The following is a 24,367-nucleotide window of genomic DNA, read 5'->3' on the forward strand; positions in this document are numbered from 1 at the left end:
CATGAAGCCTTTAGCATGGTACCCTGATTTTCTAAGCACCTCTGTGCTGCACCATGTTTTACCATGCCTGCAGCTCTTTTTACCCCTGCTCTTTTGCCCCTCTTGGAAGAGCCTTCTGGATGGTGCTGTCCCAAATCCCAGCTATTCCACGCCTGACCAGGTATCCATTCTTCCCTAATACTGAGCCCTGCTTGTGATGCAAGGGGGGATCTGGAGGACCCCCTGGTGTTTGCACTCCCTGCAATATCACAGGGCAGTGCTGGGGCTGCCTTATTGGCTCTGCTGTCAGGGCAGTGCTGGGGTGCTCCCCTGGGATTGCTGCTGCAATATTCCTGCCGTGGGCAGGCTGCTGTTAATAACAGCATTGCTCTACCTTGGCTTTATTAAGTGAGGGAAGCCTCCTTTGCTTACACCCCAGGCACGTCAGGCTCTGGCCTTTGGGGTGAGAGGGAAGGAGGTGGGAGAGGAGAGGGGGGAGTGTTTGAAGTAATTAGAGATGCTTGCTCAGAGTGGGGAATTGCCAAGAAGGGTGATGATATCTTAGTGAGGACCCTCTGCAAACCCCCCCGTGGGCTCTGCCTGACTCATCCCACTCCTCCCAGCCCTTCATCTCCCTTGGGGCTGTGGTGTTTATAGAGTGGGGTGGTGAATGCCTTGCTTTCCTTGTTCCCCCTTCTGCTGAAGACCCTTTTAGGGGACTTAAATTCTGGTTGAGCTGGTGAGGAGGCCACAAGGCTTCACAAAATCCCCTGTGCCCTGCAGATATGGCAGGTGACTCTGCAGGGGAACACATGGTGCCAGGAGGGGACCTGCCTGTCCTGTCTCCCTGCTGCCCCAGCCACCATTTCTCAGGGGAAGGGGTTTTTGGGTTTTTTTCTCAGCTTCCCCTGTCCAGACGCTGCGAATCCCACTAAAACTTTTGACTGGAGCAGGGATTACGTGCTCGGGTTTCAGCCCTTGTCTGCAAGTGGTGTAAACTTTCTGCTGGAGCTCAAGTGACATTTTGTGGGAGATAGGAGAGTATTGAATGTTGGTCCTTGCAGATAAAAATAGCCACTGGCCCAATGACATTTTCTGTCATCTTTGCTGCATTGCCCCCACGCTGGTGCTTCCAACCTGGGCTCTTCTCATCATCAGGTGCTGGGGGCACCCAAAGCCCCACCTGAGCATCCTCACCTGGCCAGGACAGGGGTGGGCACTGGGTGTGGGGCTGAGGCCAAACTCAGATAGGAGCAGCAGCTCCTGGTTTTGTGTTCTTGAGAGCTAGAAGGAAACACCAAACCCAGGATCCCTCTTCCCCTGGAGTCAGGAACTGAAATTGCTCATTGCTGCAAACCTCGGTGCTCCAGTGGGAGCTCCCCTGGTTCAGGAGTCCCCCAGTGCTCACACGTGGCTGCCTGTGTGTTTTTCCCGTTGCTGTGTTCCCGAGCTGATGTTTTTATCCCGAGGTTCAGCGGGGCTGGCTCGGGGCCCTTCAGCAGCATCGGCAGGGCTGACTCTTGCTGCTCCAGCAGAGCGGGGCTGGGGCCGAAAGGACAGGGAAGGAGAGGAGGAGGAGGAGGGAGTGGCAGGGTCTGGCTTGCTGCTGAGCTGTGACCAGATCTGCTGCTGGGAGAGGTTCTCTCACCCTGCCTGGCCTGCATCTTTCCCAGCCCTGCTTTGGAGCAGCATCCATGTGCTCCACCTCCAAAAGCAGCTCTGGGACAGCCCGTGTGGGGCTGGGAGAATGGCAGCAGGGACAAGTTCTCCTCCTCTTGAGCCTCTCCTCCTCATGGCTGGGCCAGGAAGTCCCCTGGTATTGGACTGGGCATTCTTTGAGGGTGCTTTCATTCCATCTGCTTGTTCTTCTGAGTGAGGATGCTCTCATCATTCACCCCAAGGATCACTTCATGAGGAGAGCTGCACAGTCAAGCTGGCTTCAATGTAAATTTTTAATTGCAGCTCTTAAATACGTTTCTGGAACAAGTGAAAGCATCTTTTCCACATTGCCCTTGCTCTTTGCTTCAAGGCCCACCTGCTCCTGGGAGTTTCACTATCTTGCCTGGTGTCCTCCATCAGCTGAAGCATCTCTCCCTCCAGGAGGAAGGAGCAAGGTCCTCCTCGTGTGTCTGGAGCTAAACAAATGCAGTGGCACTCAGCCTCTTACAGTGGTGGGCGATTACTGAGCCCCTGCCAGGAATTCTTCCAGTGGGATTGGGAAGGCTGTGGGGTGTTAAATTTGTCCTGCAGTGTGTAACCTCTGAGCAGAGCCCGCCGTGTTTTGTAACGGGTCATCCGATGCCGCCCTGCGCTTCAAGGTCAGGGCTGAGCTGGGGGCCACAGGGGCAGCTCCTGGCTGCAGCCCTTCCTGCCTCCTGGGCCTCTGCTGGGCTCAGCTCCCTCCTGGGGCAAAGCCTCTGTCCCCTCTGGAGCTCAGGCTTGGAGCTGGAGGCTGTTTCCCCCATCTGGAGAGGCTGCAGCCCTTGCTGGTTTCTGTGCCTCTCACCAGGCTCTGCTCTCTTCTGGGGCAAAGCCTCCAGCACTTTGGGAGCTTGGGCTGTTTTCTCCCATCTGCAGAGGCTGCAGACCACATCTCAGGATGTCTCCTTGCAGGATGTGCTCCTGGGGTACAAACCCTGCCCATAACTAACTCGTGTGCCCCCAGCATGCTGTCCCCACACCCACAAACCACTGCCCTCAGCCAGAACTTGGGCAGGTGCAGCTCTGCTCCCTGAGAGTTCTGCAGCATCATGCCAAGGACAGGACCTTCCAGGATACTTACAGACAATATTCCCTCGTTCACCTTGCTCTAAAACCTTTCCCAGTAAGGAATTTATCTTGTATCCCTGCAGCTGAAGGAACTGCTGAGTAGAGAAGGCTCTGGCAGAGGTGAGGAGTGCAGGGTCTGTGTCATGATGAATAATCAGTGATGCTCCTGCCTGCTCTGCCCCATGGCTTTTCCTGCAGGAAAGGCACATCCATCCCAATGGGAAGAGCCTCCCACGGTCTTTATCAGTAAATAAATGTTTGAGGCCCATCATTGTATCAAGGAATTAGAAGGGACTGTTAGGACAGGCTGTTAAATAAGAATTAAAGGTTTCAAATATTAATAGGCAATTGTCCCCCACCAGTTCTCTTGTTACACAAACGTTTCATTTATAATTTGGACCCAAGCTGGGATGTGCTGAGAGATGCTCAGGCTGCAGCCTGCACACGGGGGTTAACGTGGTGCTCTCTCCTGCCAGAAAATAATAAAAGCCAGGGACTGTCTAGGGATTGTGCATGAAGGATTAGGAAGAGGATATGCACGGGCCTGTCTGCAGCTGGTTGAAGTCTAGAGCAGAGAGGTGAGCCTGGAAATCATTGTTTTCTGATGGCTGTGAGGGGGCCAGCATGGAAAGGGATGTCTCCTAAAAGCTGGGGGTCTCCACAGCCGGCTGATGTTTTTAGTGGGAGGCAGTGAGTGGATCTTCTGTCCCTGAGAGACATCTGTGCTGGTCAGGAGGGAGGAAGCTCTGTGCTGTGCATGCCTCTGCCTCTGCTTTCCAGGTGTTGCAGTTGTTCAGCATGAGTGGAGGATGCTGAGCTCAAGGGAAGGGAGTTTTTTGATGTCAGTGGAAGATGCTGGACTCTGGAGAGCAGAGTTTGGGGGTTTTCTGTGTGTGAGTGGAGCTTGCTGGGATCTGGGGAGCCGTTTTTCTTGGTGTGAATAGACTTTGTTGGACTCCAGGGACTGGGATTTAGGTGTGAGCAGAGGATGTTGAGCTCCAGGGACCAAAGTTTTTCACCTTTCTCTCAGATCCATGGGTTCTGCTGGGATCCAGGCTTCATCCACAGCATTTCCTGTGACCTTTTGGCTTTTGAAAATGCAAGTCCCAAAGTTAGGGGGTTCAATGAAGTCCTTGCCTAGAGAGGAAGAAGCCAGAAGATGCTCAGGTCTCTTGTTTGATTGACTTTGATGCTGGCAGTGCTGTTCCCTGAAATGGTCCCCTCAAGCTGGCTCAGGAAGCTGGAGTCACAGCTCTTCAGCTCAGAGGGAGCATGAAGATTTCCCAGCATCAGGTATCCACCATTAAGGATTTCCCTCTGCAACCACCACACTCCTGGAAGGTGCCTGCTGAGATGGAGGCATCGGAATTCCCCAGGGCAAGTCAGGCCTTTATGGCCCTCGCCCAAGACAAGCACTGGTTGCTTTTGTGGCAACTATTAATTGCTTCCTGAATTTAAAAAGCATAAGCAAACCCTCTTGCAGGGGAACGAGTTACCTGGCACGTAAATGCTTTGCCATTAATGCCTGGCTGACCCTGACGATGATGTGAGGACCAGAAGAGCTTTCAAAGAATTTACCAGAAACCATTTTCAGGGGAGGCTGTGTGTTGTAAATTCTGAAGTAATGGGATGGAGGGAATTAGGTTAGATCATAGTTTGCAGAAACCGGGCACGATTCCCCATCGAGGGCCTTGAGATCATCAGAGCAGCGTGGTGAGGGGAGGCCCCCACGTGTCCTCAGCCACTGATGAGTGAGTTTACAACCTGGAAAATGAGATTATCGGAGGGTTTGTTTCACGTGTGACACTGGGGAGAAAAATGGGGTCCTGTTAGGTGCAAAGGTGTGTTGTAAAGTCACAGGGGTTCCTGGAGGAGCAGCCCAGGATGGGGCTGGTGGTGCTGGGTTGAGGATGCCTGAGGCTGCCAGCACCCACTGCAGCAGCACTGGGGTGCCTTGCAGCCTTTTGTGGGAGTGTCTTGGGTGGTCCTGTGCCTCTGCTGAGGGGGACGCTTCACAAAGATATTTACCTGTTAGAGCAAGGGAGATTGTGCCTGTCTGGTGTATAATGCATCTCTCCTGCCTTGAGCTGTCCTGGGGCTGTTTGCAGGTTTCTGGAGGGCCCCCAGCCCCTCCTTGCCAGCTCCCCAGCTTGGGGATGGGGCTGCTGAGCTGTTTCTCAGGGAGCTGCTGGCACGTGGGGCTGTTTGCTGCCTCCCCCCCTCCAGCAACTCGTTTCATTTCCTTGCTGCCTCCTCTGCCTTGCTCTTCCTCAGCCCCACACTGGAGGGATGGGGCCAGGCCAGCTTTAGGGATGCCGATGGTTTGGGTTTTGTTTTTTTTTTTAGCTCTGCAAACAGTGCTAAACCGCTCTCATTTGAAAGGGCAGGTGTGGGAAAGGAGCTGTTTCGCCTGCAGCAAAAAAAAAAAAAAAAGTATTTCCCAAATCCAATATCTATGCAATGAGGGTGCCGTGGTGGGAATTACACATCCTTCCGTGGGGCAGCGCTTGCAGGGAAAGCAGTCAGAGGCCAGGCTGCCTCCAGTCCTAATAATAGTCTTGCTGGCTGCCTGGGGCAAGGCACTGGGGCTTGAAAGACCAAATCTAGTGGCTGATATTTGTCTGCCTGTGAACGTTGCTGTAGCAGATCCCATCCCACTTGTCCCTCAGTTGTGGAATTGCCTGGCACACAGACAGGTCAGTGACACTGGGGAAGGTGTGAGTCTAAATCAGCACTGGGGTGTGTGGTTTTGCACTTCACTCTCTCCAGCAGAAAGACAGAGTTCAAAGGGCTTCTGGCCTTCCTGGAATAGGAAATGGTGGGATCCACCCCGGAGCTTTTTCTGCTCTTACCCAGAAGAGTCCCACCCCAGCCGGGAAGCCCCGTGTTCAGCTGGGTGTGGAAGTGGGGATGGAAAAGTCTGTGTGAGAGGACCCTGCTCCACTTCCAGTGCTGGTCTTCCTTCTTGAGCACGTGTGAGGTTGTGTTTGATCCGGGTCTGAGCTTGGGCTTTGTCTTTATTCTCCATTTAAAAGGGGGGAAAGGAAATTCAGGAGGCCCCGGCAAGATGGGCTTGGAGCAGGGTGGCTCTCCCTGCTCTGAGCAGGCCTTGGTGTCCAATTTTCTGTCTTGCTGTGTTAAATGGACCTGGGAACCCACTGCAAAGCCAAGATTGCAGAGGCAAACACGCTGTGGCCGGATTGCAGGGTCTTGCTTAACCCAGCTCTGCTGGGCTTTCCCCCACAGCTCTCCTGTGAGGTCCCAGCTTCACCTTTTCACCACTGAGAAGCTCCCCAGGACGGCAGGGCTGGCCCTGGGGACTGGGTTTTCTTTTGGAGGCAGCTTTTAATCAGCCTCCAAAGCATAGATGTTTTCTGTGATACGTAGTTAGAGGTGGGAATTACCTTGTTTTGAAAGCAGTCCCTTCTTTTCCCCCTCTCAGAAGGTGGTTTGGAGGGACCTGTCCATGCTGGCACTCTTGACGCTGCCACCCCAGGAGGCATCAGCCCACCAAGGTGTTCATTAGGCTTCAGAGGCAACACTGTGGAAATCACAGGGAGGATCTGTCAGCAGCTGGCTCCCAACCCCAGGGCTCAGAGTGGCTTTGATTTGGGCTCTGTCCCTGCTCGGGTGGTTTTCCTCCTGGTGCCTTCCTTCCCTGCCGGCTTCCACAGGGACTGAGGCTGGCTTTGGGCCCTGTGGCCTGAGGTGGTGATGCCACTGCTGTGCTCAGCTTGGTGTGAGTCCTCTCCCACCTCTGCATCCCACTGAAGACTTCCAGGCACAGAGGAGTCGCCTGGGGAGGGGAGGTGCTGTAGAAATCAAGGCAAGAAATCAAGGCCTGGTGTGTCCCATCACTGTGTCCAACCACCCAGGGAGTCACACCCCTGCCTGGCTTGGGGGATCACCATTCCTAGAGGCAGACAGTGCCAGGTGTGGATTTTTTTTCTGGGAACAGGGACAGAGAAATACAACATCCATGTTTGCAGGCCACTGGAGACATCTCTGGAGGAGGAGGAGGAGGTGTGGAGGTGCTTGGCATGCAGCTTCTGGAGGGGTGGGGTGAATTTTGGGGGCCTGGGGTTCCCTTTGCATGATGCTGCTGGGACAGGCTGTCTTTTTCTGGTGTTTTCCATTGCTTGGCTCAGCAGTGGAAGGTGGAGGGTTCCCCTGCCTGCCCTGGCTGTCAGCAGGGCTGTGCAGGCAGGACATGGGAAGGGAAGGAGGAGAGGATAACGCCCCAGCCGCAGGCCCTGGCCATTTCTGGATGAGTAGGTCATCTGGGTGTGGGAGGGGAGCTGGTGTCCAAGCCAGCCCAGAGAGGCTGGGATTGGGTGTATGTGTGATTTGGGGGAAAGTGAGAAGGGATTTCTTAGGCGAGAGGAATGCAAGTTTCCTCCTTCACATATGTCTCCTGTTCTTCCAGTTTGCAACAAAAGTCATCAAATTGCCCAAGACCTGGCAGCAGGGTCAGCCTGAGAACAGCCCACAAATCATGGAAAAGCTTCTCCCCTCCTCCCTGCCTGCCTCCAAGTACTCAAGCATCAGGAACCACTTCAGTTCCCCTTTGGGCAATAAAACTTTTGCCCCTTCCCAGTGTGGGGCAGCTGCACAGCCCAGAGTTCTTGCATGCTGAAGCACTGGTCCTGGGGGTTAGAATTTGGGCTTTCCTTTGAACTGGTTGTACTTTTAAACCCTCCAAATGCTCCAGGGGAGGGCAGGAGTGCTCAGACATCCGGGGTGACAGCAGCTGTTTGGAGGAGACGTCGTGACACGGCTGGTGTGACCTTCCTTGTCACCAGGCAGTGGGGACAAGTGACAGTGACTCAGGTCCTGGTTGGTCTGCCTGGATTATCAGGCACTGGGAGAGGAGACAGGCACTCCCAGGGATGCCCAGCTGGGGAGTTTGGAGGTGCAGGGCTCCAGCTGAGAGGCAGAGGAGCAGCTGTGTCTCAGGATGAAGGGGGTTTTAATGGGCCCAGCCCTTTCCTGCAGTCCTGCTGGCTGCTGCTTTTTGTTTGGCACGAGGAGCTGTTGGTGCAGCAGAGCTGCAAAGGTCAGGAGAGCCTGTCTGAGCTCCCTCTGCATCTCGGGGATGGGCAAAGTCCCTCCTGCCATGGGAATTGTGGAGATTGTTGCTGGAGGAGTGCTTCATGCCGTCTCCTGTGTGTCTCCTGGGACACCCAGAGCAGTGAGAGAGGCTGCCACCCTCCCTCCCCAGCACCCTGCTGACTGTGGGTGCTTGCACCCTGCCTGGTTTTGCTCCCACGTGGTTTGTGCCAGGAGGTGCAGGTCTGTGAGGATCCCTGTAAGAAAGGCACTCTGCTTACCTCATTTTGTAAATGCTCCATTTGAGTAATTACAGGATTTTGGTACAAGAAAACAGTTCTACCCATTTCACTATAAGTGTAGCCAGGACTGGAATCACCAGTGTGCCACCCTCAGGGTCCACCCATGTCCCATGTCCCATGAGACAGTCATGGGGCAGTTTTCACCAGCAGATCTGGGGGTTTTTGGGACAGAGGGGACCAGGGGGACTTCAGCCTGGCAGGAAACAGGGACATGTGGCACGTCATGCTGGTCCAGAGAGACTGAGCACTGAGAGCTGGAGGCACTGTGAGTTCTGCAGAGGAGGAGAGGAATTGCTTCCATGTCCAGCTGGGGTGTGGGGGCTCTCCTTTTGTAGCATGGGACTGCTGTCCCCTGGGCTTACCCACCCGGGGGAAAGGTGACAGCTCTGCCACCTCTCACCTTCCCATGTGTGACCAATCCCCCTGGGAGCCAGGAGGGGAGGTGTCTGTGCAGTGTGTGCGAGGGGAAACAGCTCCAGGCTGTTTCATTCAAGTTTCATTCAGTGGTTCTGCTTGGGATAATATTTTTTATATTATTTTTTCCTCCAAGAAAAGCCCACCCCAGCAGGATGCTCTGCCACCGTGAGGTGCTGCTCCTTCTCCCAGTGCCTGGTGAAGCCATGCAAGCTGCTCTCCTCCCACCCCAGGGCCTGGCTCACAGGGAAGCAGGGGGCTGCCTTCCCTTGTGCTCACACACCGAGCCTCTTTCTGCCTCCCTGCTCCCACCTTCCTCCTCCTCCTCCTCCCGCAGCATCTGCTCCGGATGTTTTTTCCCTGAACTGCAGAAGCTGCAATTTTCCAAGTTGAATTTCCTTTGTTATTTTTTTTTAATCTCTCCAGGGTCCCCTTCAGATTGCTTTGCTCCTTTCCATCCTCTCCAGTTTATTATCTTCTACGAATGTTATTAACATGGTAATTAGTCCCTAATTGCAATTGCCAATGAAGATGTCAGATAGGGCTGATGCTCCCCCGATCCTTCGCAGTACTAACCCTGATGCTTCACTGTTTTTCCCTGGATCCTGTGGATTCCTCTGTGCCTCTCCCATCACCTTTTGGTTTGTTTTCACAGAGGAATGCTCACGTGGGTGAGTGAGATTTCTCCCCTATCAAAGACTCGCTGAGACCCAGCCCAGGGTGGTTTATAAACCCCCCAGGGCCACGCTGGTGATGGTGCAGCTCTGAGAGAGCTGGTCCCAAGTTTTTGTCTCAAAGGCAGGGCCATGACTGGCTCTGCCTGGCAGCTCCCTTGGGAGGCAGAAGGGAAAGGATTTTGGAAAGTCGAAGGCTGGCATTTGCCATCCCGCCTATACACTCAACCCTCTGGCTGCTGGGGCGCTGTGCAAAGGTCTCCCATGCCTATAAATAGGCAGAGAGGTAGGCCAGGAGATGGGGAGAAGGGACGAGGACAGGCAGGGAGCCAGCCCGGCCGGCATCTGGAGCTCTCACCGCCTTCGTGCGCACGAGAGGTGCCGCTTGTTCCGGCCCCGCTGTCCTCAGCAGGCGAGGTTTGCCCCCGCAGAGCCTATTTTTGAACACAAAAAACCCCCTGGTTACCTCGGGGAGGTGCTGCAGAGAGCTGGGGCTGCCTTGTGCCGAGGTGTCCTGGCACTGCTGTGGGATGTGGAGCCACGTGCTCCGAATAGCTCTGTGCAGACGTGGCCTGCGGAGATGAAATGTGGCTCTTGACCCATTGCGAATAAATCAGGGTCAGGAGCTTGAGTGCTGGCCAAGAAACCCAAAGGGATAAAATATAGCCTCTCTACAGACTGTTAGCAAACAGCACGTGGGCTGAGATCTGCTAGATAAATTTATGCGCTGTGAATTGTTCACCCAGCTGTAGTGGAGGGATGGATGGACCCACGGAGAACTAATAACCATATGTGGTGGACATGCCTTTGGTGCTGACCTTTAGAGGGTTCAGCAGGGCTGGGAGGTGGCATGGTGACGTCTTCTGAGGGATGCCACCAGCAGGGAGTGGGGCACACGTGTTGCTTAATGCGAGGGAGGGGGATTCAGGCTGCCTCTGCTCTGTCCCAGAGACAGGCTGGCAAAACAAATGACTGCTCCTGACCTTGGTTTGCCCATCGTGTCATTTGACATGGATTGAGGGTAAATACCAAGCTTTTTGCCTCTGTGTTGTCGTTTCCAAGCTGGTGGGACTTGCCAGCCTGAGAGCTCCCATTCCTGGTGAAACCCATGGAGATCAGTTTAAAATGGGAGGTGGTATCAGGGGAAAAGTGAAAAAAGATGGGGGCATAGGGCCTCCAGCACCCACTGTCACCCATTTCAGGTGAAATGCTGGGGGCTGGCAGCCCTCGGGGCTGCTTCCTCTCTCTGGCCCCGAGTTCCTTGTAGCCACAAAGGGGAACATTGGCTTCGTGTTGGGATGAAACAGCCTGGTGGCAGAACCAGCTCCAGGCAGGCTGACTCAGTGAAACTTTGGGCTCAGTTCAGCTGCTTTAAACCAGAGACGTGGGCCTGGCCCCAAAACATGGAGCCAAACAGCCTCATGCTTGTCCAAACTGCAGAGGAGCATGAGTGGTTTGTGGCTGGTCCCTCCTTTCTCTAACCAGGATCTGCTTCCCACCCTCCACCCCGGGATGCTGGATGTGTGCATGCTGTCATCAGATGGGGCTGGCTCACATTTGTGTGGCAGCATCTTGTACATCCACAGCTCTGTCCTGGCCTTAGCCCAGCCTGCTGGGGTGACCTGACCCGCTGTGGGTACCAGGCCCTGTGCCCTGGCCTGGTATGGGGAGGCCCTGCTCTGTCTTCTTGTCTCATTTTACCCCAGAGCTTCAGTGGGAACCTGTGAAGCTGTGATTCAGAGAAATGGGGAGAAAAAAGTATCCCTGTTTTGGGGAGGGAAAAGCATTTCTCCCTGATGCTGGGCCAGTCCTGCACTCCAGGGCTGGCTGGGCAGTCTGGGCTGCAGGGGATGTGGAGGGGAATGTGAGCTCTCCCTGCTTTCTGGGATTTGCAGCATTGTTTTGAGGGTGGCACCTGGGAAAAGAGGCTTTTTCAGAGCTGGGCATCCCTGGCAGCCTGGGAATGCTCACTGGAATGGACCAGTGCTGTGCTCAGAGTGCCTCTTGCTCTGCTGCAGCAGAGCCCCTGTCCTGCTGATCCATGTCCCACCTCCATGGCTCATCCATCAGCTCATCCATCACCCCCTGTGCCTTTGCCTTGGGCTGTGACTTTTGACACAGGCAGGACACATTTAGCAGTGTGCTCTGAAGGCTTTGCAAGTGGCCACCGGTGGGCTGGGAGCTGTGGGGCTGTGTCACAGCTCCTGCTGGAGGGACACCGGGGCTGGCATTGCCATCCCTGTCCCTGTGGCAGCTGGCAGAAGATGGGAGTCACCAAAGGCTGGTGGCTCTGCGTGTGAGGGTGGAGGATCCTCACCGTGGCTGTACAATCCAGTCATCTCATTTGTTCTCTTCACGTTTGTTTAGGCTTCATCAGAGCAAAACCCAGCAAGTTTTTAAGGCTGTTTTATCCACCGAGGTGTCTTTCCTTTCTCTCTGCGGCAGTTGTAGATTTTCACAAAACCTTTGAAGGAAGTCTCAGATGAAACCCAGAGCAGTGAAACCAGTGTGATGAAGTGTGCCTGGGTGCTTGGGTTGGATGTGTCTGTTGCTTTTGGTGAGGCAGCTTAGAAAAGCCCAGCACCTTTGCACAGGCAAACCCTAAAGACGTTTTGAAAAACCTTTAATTTTAATTGTTTTCATTTAAAGGATGTGACTTGGCAAGAACCTGTCAGTTGGTCAGGTCCATCCTCCTGCCTGGACACATTTCTGGCTGCTGGGGGTGGAATTTGTGGCGTTGCCCCTCTGGTAGTGGGCTCCCATCCCAGTGGCACATCCACTGGCTGGGAGAGCCTCCTGAATGAAGGTGTTGGGATATCTTCTGCGAGGGGTTCGCAGCTAATTGGTACAATCAATATTTGTTTTGCAAATGCAATTGGAGGGAAAGAGGGATTGAGAGCGCCAGAAATTCAATTGACCTGTAAGAACAGATACGGTGTAAAGGGAATCCTTCCCCTGCCAAGCAAATATTTAGAAAGGAGAAGCAATAAAATGAATAAGCAACAAAGTAATATCCTGCCTCCACGGCCGAGGGAGGCTGCTGGGAAGGGCTGCTGCCCCCGATGCTGAGATAACCCTGAGCAGACGAGTGGCAGGAACCCGTTTCCTAGAGAAAGCATGTTTGCCTTTGCCATCCAATTCATCAAAAGCTCATCCTGCTGCCTTGACAGCACTGGGACCTGTCTCAGGTAGCCTGGCAAGCCTGGCACAAGCCCCTGTGCCCCTGCAGCTATGATTGTGGCATTAACCCAGTGGTGGCACAGGGGACAGGGGTGTCCCTGCACCCTTGGCTCCTCTTGTAGGGGTCTCTGCTCTTTGCTGCCATGTCTCTGCTCATCACCTTCTCTGGTGATGAGAACACACTGGGAGGGTTGTGGGTGCTGTGGGATATATGGGAAAGGGCATCAATAGTTCCTGCCTGGAAGGACATTCTGGTGCCTCTGCACTCCTTGGTGTGAAAATCCAAATTGTTAAGGGGGGAAAAAAAGAGAAAATACATATTTTTTTAGATCAAAAAGCTTCAGAAAAACATTTTAGGTCAGGAGTGGTGAGATGGCATCCAGCCAGGGCTTTGGCTGGATGGAGCAAAGCACCCGAGTCCCTCTTTGCCAGATGGCTCAGCATCCCTGGGCACAGCCCTGCAGTGTGACTTGAACTTAGGCTCATGGCTGAATTTAAAAATCTTTGTGTAAAGCTAAGATTTTTCAGAAAAAAATACCTCATGCACACATATATGTGTACATGTATATGTACACACGCATATATATGTATATATTTTTATACATATATATGTGTATAAAAATAAAATAAATAGAGCAAGTAGAACAAAGGAAAATAATTTTATGGGGAAGCTCTTAACCAGCTCCATTGCTGAGCATCTTTAGGCCACTTTGGAGCCTTTGGAGCATTGGAACATCTTCCCCCAGTGATGGATATGGACCCTTCTGATAGGTGTCAGGATCTGAGGTGTCTTGTCATTTACTGGCATCAGTTAGAGCCTTTTCAGGGGGATACTGGAATCACCTTGAAATGCATTCACTACACAGAAATCAAAAAGAGCTTTGGATTTGCATTGGTGGATTACTGAATTTTCAAGAGAGCAGTGGCTAAAAATGTGAACTTCCTCAGACTGAAGAGAAAAAAGCTCTAGAGAAGCTCAAGGAAATTTTGAACTCTTAATAGTCAAATTTTTCCGAGGTTTTATTGCTCTTATTGTAGGACTGAGCCCCTCTAGGATGCTCTGTACCTCCCAGAAGCTGATGCTCAGGCCCACGAAAGGCAGAGCTCTGATTTTCCACATGTGAGATGTCATTTTGGGATCAGGTCTCTTGCAGGGATCACAGAGGATGAGCTGCTGGACTGGCTCTGCCTCTGCATCCACAGACCACTGATGGCATGGAACCATCATCTGTTATCTCATCCCTGTCTCAAGTGCCACGAGGCTGAAAAACACACCCCAAACATTTGTTTCTCCCGAAACCCCATCCTGAGAGCACACACCAGGAGAGAGCAGCAACATGAGCTCAGCAGAGCTACGAAGGCGGGGGGGAAAAAAAGATGGCTTAAATTTAATGTCTTTTCAGACGAGTATTTCCACTCATTCCAGAGCATATTCCTCTGGCATTTCCAGCACGCTTGTTTAGCCGAGTAGTTAACAAACTTCATGGAAACACATGTTATAGTGCTCTCTAGTGCACGGAGCTATGTATGAAGGATGATTCTTCTGAGATATCTCCATGCGAGCGCAGCTTTTGCTCCGGAGCAGCCCGTTAGCCGCAGCAGCTGCTTCCCATTGTGGAGATGCTGCTGAGGGGAGGAAAAAACCCAACCCAACAAACCCTCAACCCCATCCCAACAACTTGACAACACACACAGATGATATTTATGCAAAACCCTGCGCGAGGGTGAGGGAAATAAAAGATAAGGCAAGAAATAAGCGGGGCGGGAGAGCGCTATCTCCCTGCCGGCAGCGCCCGGTGCGCTCCCGGCGGTCTCTGTTTGCCGAGCTGCTCCGAAGCAGCTGCTCCCTGTGTCCAAGTGAGTTTACTCTGTTTGGCTTTTATACAGCCGAGCGATTTTTATGGCCACCGGAGCGCCGGGAAGCTCCACAGGATATTGGCCGCCTCCTAATGAGAATTTGCCGCGTCGGCACGTCGGCGCAAACACCCCTGGTGAATGTCAAACGCCTGGGAAACGGCAGCTCCCGCAGCCCCATCCCTGGATGCTCCCAGAGCCCTTGGGGGGAACGTGGGGTTTCTGTTTAATAAAGGGAAAGGCAAGGCTTGATTGTAGCCTAGGAGACTCGGGAGCAGTCGAGGCTCCCGGCTGGACCTGGTGCACCCGCACTGGCCTCAGTGGGGATGCTCCAGGAAAGCCTCGCAAGGCCGGGGAGCCCTGGGGGATTTGGGATTTGGGGGGTCCTAAAGGTGAGGTTGGACTTGTGGGTCCAGGCAGGTGTTGAACTCAGTCCCCTGGATTTGCCTGATCCCTTTTTGAACTGTTGGTACAAGGTGGAGGTGAATTTGTGGCATCACAAGGGAGTTGGGGCTGGAAAGGACTGGAAATCTTCTCATTTCTTCTGCTTGGAGCATGGCTCAGTTGCATGTGGATCATGTTGTTCAGGGCTGGAACCAGTAAAGAATTGGCTGTGCCCAAGGAATGAGATTTCTGTTTGATCGGAATGCTCTATCTTTCCTTTGTTGTTGTTTATTTTTTTTTGTTTGTTTTGTATAACTCTCCATTTGAAAATCTGAATGGAAAATAGAAAGGTTTAATTTTGGTTTGTGTCTGTATTCATTTTCCATCACAGGAGGTTTAAAAAAAATCAGAAACAAATATAATGACTTGCAAGAGGAGTACATTAATCTGGAGCAGAATGAAAATAACTCCTTCCCCCACGGTGGTACAGCACGTCAAAAAACCAGTGTGTGTGTAAAATCCCCAAGGGGGTAGGAAAGCCAGCCTGCAGGAGGTTTCAGCCAGGATATCTTTTTCTTGGAAAACAAACAAAAAAAAGAACAGTTTTCGAGATCTTCACATTTTTATCCACAAAATGAATGACATGAACAGCGTTTCCTTCTCTCCTGGTTATTCCTGCCCCGCTCACAAAGCCAGCCAAATTGGGGTGGTGGCGGCAGCAATGGCACATCCTCCTGCTCCTGGTGACTTTGCTTTTCCATCATTTGCCTCTCCATTAATCTCAGTACAAACAAAGGCTCTGAAGAGACAAGCTGAAAAGCTCCTGGGGGTACGTTTAAATCAGTCCTTTCTAATAATGTCTGTCGACCTCTCTGTGGAAGCACTGCTCCCCAAGGAAAGGACACGGAGCTGCGGCAGCGTGCTGAAATATGGTGGGGTGTAATTAATTCTGACCTCTGGCTCCCGCTCACTCACTCTCAATATTAAATTTGACTAGTGATATTGTGGTTTTTCAATTATCCTTGTTTTCTTGGGGGCATGGGGGGGGATGAGGGGGGTCGCTGCTCAAAATTCAGCTTGGTGGGAGATGCATCGCTTGGATGCAGGACTGCTGGGCTGTGGGCTGGATGGGATTGATCCTTGGGTTGGCTTCACTGGGATGGCATTTGGGCCTGGACATGGTGTTGCGTGTGCCTCTCCCCCTCCGACCTGTGCCTCTAAAACCTGGTGCTTCATCGTCAGTGCTGGGATGGGACCAAGTCCCTGTCTGATGCTACTTGCTGTTATTGAGGGTGGGGGGACACAAAAAGAATGGGTCTTTAGGGAAATGGGAGGAAAATCAGCTTTTTGGTCCTGGTCTTCTGGTCTTGCTCAGGAGATCACTTTCTGGCCACTCCTGCCATTGAGCAGAGGATTTTTTATCAGGCTCCTGGCTGCTGTAGGACCTTGTTGGTGAAAGTCTTATTAGTGTGCCCTTGATCAGAAATAGAGCAACACAGAACAGCCTTGGAAGATGTGCACTTGCTCCACCTTTTACTTGGACACGGGGAGGGCTGCTGGTGTGTTTTGGCAGTGGCTGCTCACTGGGAAGGCTTGGTTTGTCTGTTTACTTAACCCCATCACTGTAGCAGTGCCCCTGCTGTGGTCTCTGGAGGGTCCGGGAGGTGTTAAGTGACCACTTTTGGACCCCATCCAGGAGTCAGGGGCGAAGGTGCCCTTTCTTGGGAAAGCTTGGATGGTTCCCGTGTAGCAGAAGGAGGGTTGAACAGCCCAGCATCAACCCCCTCTCCTCTGCTGCCCCCCTTTCCTCTCTGTCACAGCTCCCCAGCGTGTCCCTCATCACCGGTGTCCTCTGGGGGGAACATGGGACCTGCTCAGGTGCTTGCATCAGAGCAGCTCCTTCAGGAATGCTCCAGTAGAACACTAATGCACAGACCCCATCATTTAACCTCTTCAAAGCCTCTGGGTCCGCGTGGATGGGGCTGCTCTCTCCTCTGCACCTCGTCCATCCCCAGTACTGGCTCTGCCTTTGAGAGCAAGCTGTGGTTTTTGGCATCTTCTGCCATGATGGGCTCTCTGAGAATGCATGGCACAGTGGAATGCTGGATGGGGTAGAACCACTGGGTTAGGACCCTGAGAGAGCAGGGTTAGGTGAAAAAAAGGCCAAAAATAGGACTCTCAGGCTTCTCCTCTTTTCCTCGCTCTCCTGGCCTCTCGGAGCATACAGCCACCAGCCAAGGGAATCAGTGATTCACCAGGGGTGAATCTGCCAGAGGACAAATCTGGGCTTTTTGGGCTCCCTGTTCCCTGTTGGCAGCAGCAGCTCAGCTGAACCCCGGGGAGAACTGGCACCCCAGGGCCATGGAGGCAAGCTCGCATCAGCCCCTGGGGTGAAATAAGCCCGTTTCAGCTCGGTTGCCATGTCCCCTCAAAGTGTTGGAAGATGCATTCAGGCAGCAGGAATGAGAAGGGCTTGAGCCTGGGGGGGAGGGAAGAGAAGGGAAATTAAAGAAGAGGAAAAAAAAAAGGAAAACGCCACTTGCTGCAGAGCGAGCGAATTCTCCAATAAACCTGAATCTGCTGAGAATACATTTTACAAACATGCAGCGAAGTTGGCCGCTTTTGTTTGGGCGTTTGTTAAGCATTAACTAAAGAATGCCATGGTCCAGCCTGCTCGGTGTGAAACCTAATTCTCCCCCTTTCTGGAGCCATGGCATGGAGTGCTCAATTTTTTTCTCTCTGTAGGACTGCAGCCTTCTGGTACTCCAGCCAAAAAACACTCATATTTTAGCAAGCTTAGCCCCGGCCCCGTTGCCAGGCAGTAAAGCGAACACTTGTCCGCCTCGGGGGGGAGGGAGCTGGGAGACGGGAAAGGGTCAGGAGAAGAGCCCCGGGGAAAACATCCCTGCTCTGTCCCACCAGAGAGCTTGGGGTGCACAGGGAGGGAAGTGAGGGCGGCTGCGGGAGCTTTCCTCCATCAGCTTGGAAGCCTGGAGACACAGTGTGGGTTTGGAGGTGATCCTTGGTGTGGAGTTGCCCTCTGGATTGTGGTTCCCGTGCCCAGGATGTGCCAGCCTGCTCTCCACAGCGCTGAGATGGACTCAGCTCTTTCTGAGTCGCTGCCATGGTGCCAGCACCCCTCCTGCCAGGGCCAAGGACCCACGGGGTGCCGCATGGCTGCAGCTGGGGGATGCCCTCACTGTCACCATCCCCTTCCTGACTGGCCATGGTCCATCCCCTCTTCCCCCTCCTGTGGCTCTGTGAGGGTCGGAGCAGGGACAGGGTGATGTGAGCCCAGCAGCAGCAGCAGGGCAGTCGCTCATTCCCAAGGCATGGGTGCAGGGTTGACAGCAAAGTGGCATTTTTCCACTGCCGGCCTCTCGAGGACCCGGTGCTGATGTCCCCCCTTGCAGCGAGTGGCAGTGGGTGAGAAGATGACCATGTGCCAAGACAACTCAATCTGGTGTCCTCACTCCCTTTGGCTCATTGCTGGCACTCACTGCCAGCCTCCTCCTGCACCCCTTGGGCTGTGCGTGGCTCTGGGCTCATCCCCACACCAGGATTGTGGCCTTGGTGGGATTCATCATCTGGAGATGGCTCTGAGTGGCCAGGCTGGAGCTCCCAGTACCTCCTGACAGGTTGGTCAGTGCCAGTTTAGTATTTTCTTGTGGGTCTGTGCCCTTCAGCAGAGAAAATTTTAAATTCTCAGCACCCAGGATTCCAACAAATCAGGATCTGTGATTTGTTGGAATCCTGGGTGCTGCGAATTTGTTGATCACAATGTGGGGTGAGTGGGGCAGGTCTGTGCACAGGTGTGTTGGAAAACCCAACATCCCTGTGGATGCTGCCACTGTGGGCTGGCTCAGGAGCTGCCCCTGCCCCTCTCACCACATCCCTGGTGCAGGCAGGGAGGGAAGCAGAGCTGCCTCACCAACCCAACGCTCGGCGATTGCGGTTTGTCCGTCAGGATTTAATATCGGCGTGCCCACCTCGGGAGGCTCCGCGGGGCCGCGTTTGCATGCGGGGCACGCAGACAGACAGCAGCCGGGAAGCGCCCGTCAATCACGGCCCCTTTCAGCCTGTCACCTCCACGGGAAGGGGGAAAGAGGAGCTGCTGGCTCTGCTGGGAAACGGGGCTGCCCGTGCTGCACCTCAGCCATCGCAGGGCATGCGGGTGCAGCATCCCAGAGGTGGCTTTGGCCATATTTTTTAGGTTTTGGTGGTGCCGCGTGGATGGGAAACTCCAGATGAGAGGTCTGAGGTGCTTTGTTGGGAAGGAGGAATGGCACGGAGAAGTGGGGCTGCATCCTGGGGGAAACGCCTAATGCCGCCAGAAATGTTGCGCTTTTGGAAATGCCCAAATATTTTGCTTCAAAACAAGATGAAAATGATACACAGATGAATACAATACAAATACAATATTTTCTTGAAAGGCACCACCAGTCCCTTTCAGCTTCAAAACTACAGGATGTCATTTCAAAAGAGACCTAAACTTAAACAACCCAACAAACCACCAAACAACAAAACAAAACAAAAAAAAAAAAACAGCCCCCAAGAATAGGAATATTTTTGAGATCAGACACAAAAGGCTATGTGTGGTGATAGAAATTGCTCACTTCACTATCTTTTTGTTCCAGTTCCTCCTAAACTTGAGCATGTTGGTTTTATTTGCAAATAGTCACTGTCAGTGCTTCAGTGAGGTGTTTACTGAGCTGCTGGTGGCAGCCTGGTTCTCCACAAAGCATCCCTGGCCAGCTTCCCACCTGGCTAAACAAACCCAGTGCTGCCAGTCAGGCCCGACTTAACTTTGGAACCCCAGCTTATGGAGGGCAAAAGAAACCCCTACTGAGAATTAAAGCATCCCTAAAATGCTATAAATGAAGCAGGAGAGAACTGGGCATGCAGCTGAAGGTCCCAGAGATGGAGGAAAACCTCTGTGGAACCAGGCTGGTGTGTCTCACTCAGGCTAAAATGTTAAATTAATTGCTAGAGTCTGGATCTCAAGGGTCCAGGCTGATCTCAGGGGAGTTGAGACACCAACAAGACCCTTTGCTCTCTCTCCATTACTACCTGTGCCAGATCGTGTTTTTAATGCCTGTGACTTTTTAGTGCCTGAGGTCTCAGTTTATTGTGTGTTTGTAAGGAGCTCTTTTTGGTTTCATACTGTGGAGGAGGTTTTATGGGGATTTCTCTGCAGCTCATGTTGCCCAGGGATGGGGGAGTCCTGCACTGGGCAGTGAAAGACACCTGGACTGAATGGCTTCCCTCAGTGGGAGCTGCTTTGGAAATAAAGTAATTTATTCAGCAACCAAGGAATGGCTTAAGTCTCTGATATCAGGCAGCCATTTACCAAAATCTCACACCTTCCTGCTGTGCAGCACGCTTTGGGCTTGGAAACATCCACTGCTGGGGTGGGTGCTCCTGTGCCTGGTTGGCAAAGGTTTGTGGCTCTCTAATAAGTGCCTGGGAAACAAATTTTGGGCACATTTATTCCTGGAGATTAGACGGCAGTAATGTAATATCTTATCAATATTTTATTACTGAGAGCAGTTGGTAATCCCAACAGGTAGGGCTTAAACATCATTTAAACAGGATGGGAATGTGTTGCCAGACGAATACAAATAGCCTCCACTTTGACATAAAAGAGACATAATTAAAGATGAAGTGACTACAGAAATATTAATGCAAGCCAGTGTATGTCTGAGCTGGAACAAGAAAAAATGACCCTTCAGAAGGGATGCTTTCAAGGGAATGCACATCCCTCTCTTCCCAGGGCAGTCACAGGGATGTTGGAAATACACCTTAGGGACAGACAGCTGTAGGTAAACCTGGGGAATTGAAGCTGAATGTAGAAAAATAAAAGCTACTAATGGCAATTTGAACTCCCTAACCTTTTTATTTGATGATTTCCCACTTTCTGTGGTGATGACAAAAGCTTTATAACACCCCTTTCCTACTTCTTTGGGAATGCCACATTTTGCTGAGCGTGCCCAGGATTTGGCTGGCAAGGGGAGAGTATTGCACCAGACCCTCGTGCTTGCCAACACTGTTTGGGGAAAACCTGGGAGGAAATAGGCACGTTTTCAAACAATCCCTATTTTCTGGTGGTTTTCCTGTGAGGGTTTTGCAAATATCTGGTCCTCTGCTTGTCAGAACGGGGCTGATTCAGCACATTTCCTATGTGGGTTTTGTGATAGCTAAAAAAAAAAAGGGGAGTTGAAAGCTCGGAGGTAACCTCTGCAGGATGTGTGCTGACTTTTGACTTCTCTTTCTGGGCCAAAGTCACCAAGACAGGGGAATAATAATGTCCAGTTCCCACAGATATTTCGGACAAGACTGGGTAAACAGTGGGTTTTTTCCTGTGTGATGTCCGAGCCAAGAACTCAAATATCTGAGTGTGGCAAAGAGGTTCTGGTTTGATACCTTCAAAAATCTCTTGGTTATCCCATTTACTGAAAATATCTGGCCCTAAGGTTAATTCCAGGTGCCTCCAAGTCCTCTGAAGCCAACACTGATGCTGCCACCTCTGCTCCTGTCACCCCAGTTTCCCCCAGCTGTAAATCATTGATCATTCTCAGTAAGGACATTTAAACTGGGCGAAAGAAAAGCTCTGTTCCAACCTAAAGTGTTATTGCTGTTGTTGTTATTATTATTGGCTTTTAAGTCTAGAGTCTTGAAACCTGGGAACGGTTTAATTAGGGATGCCTCAAACGCTGTCACATCAATGTCAAGGAACAAGCTGAGCTTTTCCTTTTCCTTTTGACACATCAAGTCTTCAGTCTGGCACTGGCCTTAACCCCAGATTTGCTGTCCTGGAGATTTTTATGATATATCAGACATTCCTGATGTGTTTCTGATTTCTGTGATATTTTATTTATTATGAAATTCCTGATTTTTAGACATTCCTGATGTGTTTCTGATTTTTATGCGGTGATATTTATTATTAAGTTCCTGATTTTTATGATATATTAGACATTCCTGATGTGTTTCTGATTTCTGTGATATGATATTTATTATGAAATTCCTGATTTTTATGATACATTAGACATTCCTGTGTGTCCATTCCTGTGCAGGTGGGGATGGGGCGACCCAGGCCAGAGGGATGGGGTGGTTTGTGGGTGAGGGAGGGTGGGGATGCTTTCTGCTGGTGCTCGTGGAGAGACACAGATGAGCTCCCTGACCCCAATGCTGCCTCCAGCATCTCCTTGGGTCTCAGCATGAGGCAGAGGGAGGTGACAATGGGGAGTTGGCTTGATGGAACTGGTGTGGAGCTGGTGCTGTCCTGTGGTGGTGGTAGCTGGGCTGTTGGGTTTGATACCTTTGTTTTCTGGGTGTTGGGTTCTTCATCACTTCCCACATTTATTGAAAGCTTGACAGAACCCATGTGGAGCTGGTGCTGTCCTGTGGTGGTGGTAGCTGGGCTATTGGGTTTGATACTTTTATTTTCTGGGTGTTGGGTTCTTCATCACTTCCCACATTTATGGTAAGCTTGACAGAACCCATGTGGAGCTGGTGCTGTCCTGTGATGGTGGTAGCTGGGCTGTTGGGTTTGATACCTGTGTTTTCTGGGTGTTGGGTTCTTCATCACTTGACCACATTTACGGTAAGCACTTGGTGAGCCCCAAAACTGGTAAAGTTGGCAGCACTGATGTTGACTAACTAAAGTTGACCCCACTGGCACTGGATGAGTGTGCAGCACCGAGAGCACGTCCCCTGTCACTGCGCAGTGCCATCACCGCTGTCCCCAGCCCCTCAGTGCTCCAAGGGGGTGACACGGCGCCGCTGTGCTGATCCATCTCCCCACCCCGGCTCCCCCACGCCCTGTCCCAGCCCCACGGGGTGTCACGGCGGGCTGTCCTCTCGTTTGTCCCGCAGGCTGTTCGCGGTGAAGTGCGCGGGCTGCCTGGAGGCCATCGCACCCAGCGAGCTGGTGATGCGCGCCCAGAAGAGCGTCTACCACCTGCACTGCTTCTGCTGCTGCGTCTGCGAGCGGCGCCTGCAGAAGGGCGACGAGTTCGTGCTGAAGGAGGGGCAGCTCCTCTGTAAGGGCGACTACGAGAAGGAGCGGGAGCTGCTGAGCTTGGTGAGCCCGGCTCTGTCGGATTCTGGTAAGGGGCCGCCCGCGCCCGGCGTCTCCCTGGCTGGTCCCGCTCCCAGGCCCCTCGGGGGTCTTGGTTTGGGCTCGCTGCCCTGAACTTCTGAGGGGATGAGCTCTGTAAGATCCTCCAGGCTCCTCTGTGGTGAGGGCTTGAGCAGGGAGCTCAGCAGTGAGGGGCTGCAGGGCTGGAGGATGCTCTGTGACCATCCCACCTCACAAGGCTCATTTCTGGAGGGGTCTGTGCTCCTGGCCTGTGCAGAGCACCAGCACGCCACCCAAGGGGTGTGCAGCTTCCCCAGATGGGGCAGGGAGAGCTGGCCACTGACTAAACCTTGGGCTAAACCTTTGTTCCTCCCCTGTGCCTCAGTGTCCCTGCCTGTCCCTGTTCCTGTCCCTGCAAAGGCTGAGAACGAGAAGGGAGCTGCTTCTGCCGTAGTCACCCCTTTTAATAACAAGGGGAAACTGAGGCACAGAGCTGAAAGATGAGCTGGCAGCAGGGATTCTGCAAACCTTGTGCCCCCAGCAGCTTCTGAGGTAGCTGATGGGCGGAACCAGCCTGCTGACCCTTCGTGGGGACACTGTGGGGACACTGCAGAGCCGAGGGGGCCGCAGGAGAGGTGGCCCTGTGGCTGGAAGTGGGCAGGGGGCCAGCATCCTGCTCCAGCCAGGGTGTCACAGTCACGTTAGGTTGCCCAGAGCATCAGACCAGCATTAAAAAATGTTATCTGCAGTCAGTGCAAATTAAACCTGAATGTTTCCCAGGAAGACAAGTTTAGTGAGAAAGCCCAGCGCTGGGGACTGGGAGGATGGAAATGATCTGATGATCAGCTAGCCAAAATCCTCAGGATAACACCATCCCCACAGAGCCCTGCTCCTCACCAGTCTCTCAGTTCCCCTTAAAATCCCTCACTGGGGAAAAGTGTGCTTTGTGGAGGGAAAGGATTTACCTTTGAAATTCTCTGCTCTGGAAAAGACTGCCAGCAGCTGTGGTGGGAGGGCAAACAGGGCTGTCTTTTCCCTGCTGGAGCAAAGAACTGAATTTTTAAAAAAAGTAAAAATCAAGATTAGGAGTGTGTTGTTAAGGTGTGAAGCACGGACACAACAAAGCCTGGTGCTCTCTGTCACTGGAGTGCTGTAACTGGGAAAAGATTTGTGAAGGGATGGGGATGGTTTTCATAGATAGGGAGCAAAAATTGCCCAAAGCCTGTATTTCTCTTTAATATTGAGCTCCTCTGCAGCAAAAGCCCGTCTGTCTTGCAGCACTGGCTGTGTGGGTTCTGTGTGAGCCCTGCAACCCTGCTTGCTCAGGCCAAAAAAGTCCTTCCTCCTTGCAATTAACACTGTTTAAAAACCAGAGTGAGTCCATGGGAGGAGGTGGCTGGGGGGAGCTGGTGAGTGGTGGTCCTGCACTGGAGGAACTGGAGAGGCAGGAGTGCAGGAGGATCCAGCCCACTGGCACTGGCTCTTCCCTTAGCCCTGGGAAAGTCCTTAACTGATTGAAGAATTACTATTTTTTCCTCTGGGATATACAAACCCTTTTCAGTTAAAATAGGAACCAATGAGGAGATGTCACGCGGAAGAGAAAACAGATCAGCCACAATGGTTTGGGTTTGTTCCTAGTGGGGGAAAAGGGCATTTGGGGAAAGGTTGGGGAGCTTTTCCTC

At 52.4% G+C, this 24,367-nt stretch overlaps 1 protein-coding gene across 1 annotated transcript in view; it reads left to right on the top strand.

Annotated features, from left to right (window-relative positions):
• LMX1A (LIM homeobox transcription factor 1 alpha) overlaps window positions 1–24,367 on the top strand; it is a 41,946-nt gene that overhangs the window by 11,785 nt on the left and 5,794 nt on the right. The window contains exon 3 of the mRNA XM_064427596.1: window positions 22,481–22,713. Coding sequence (XP_064283666.1) covers window positions 22,481–22,713 — 233 coding nt within the window. The remainder of the gene's footprint in view (window positions 1–22,480; window positions 22,714–24,367) is intronic.

Source organism: Passer domesticus, chromosome 7 (genome assembly GCF_036417665.1).
Source record: "Passer domesticus isolate bPasDom1 chromosome 7, bPasDom1.hap1, whole genome shotgun sequence".
In the NCBI taxonomy this organism is placed as follows: Eukaryota; Metazoa; Chordata; class Aves; order Passeriformes; family Passeridae; genus Passer; species Passer domesticus.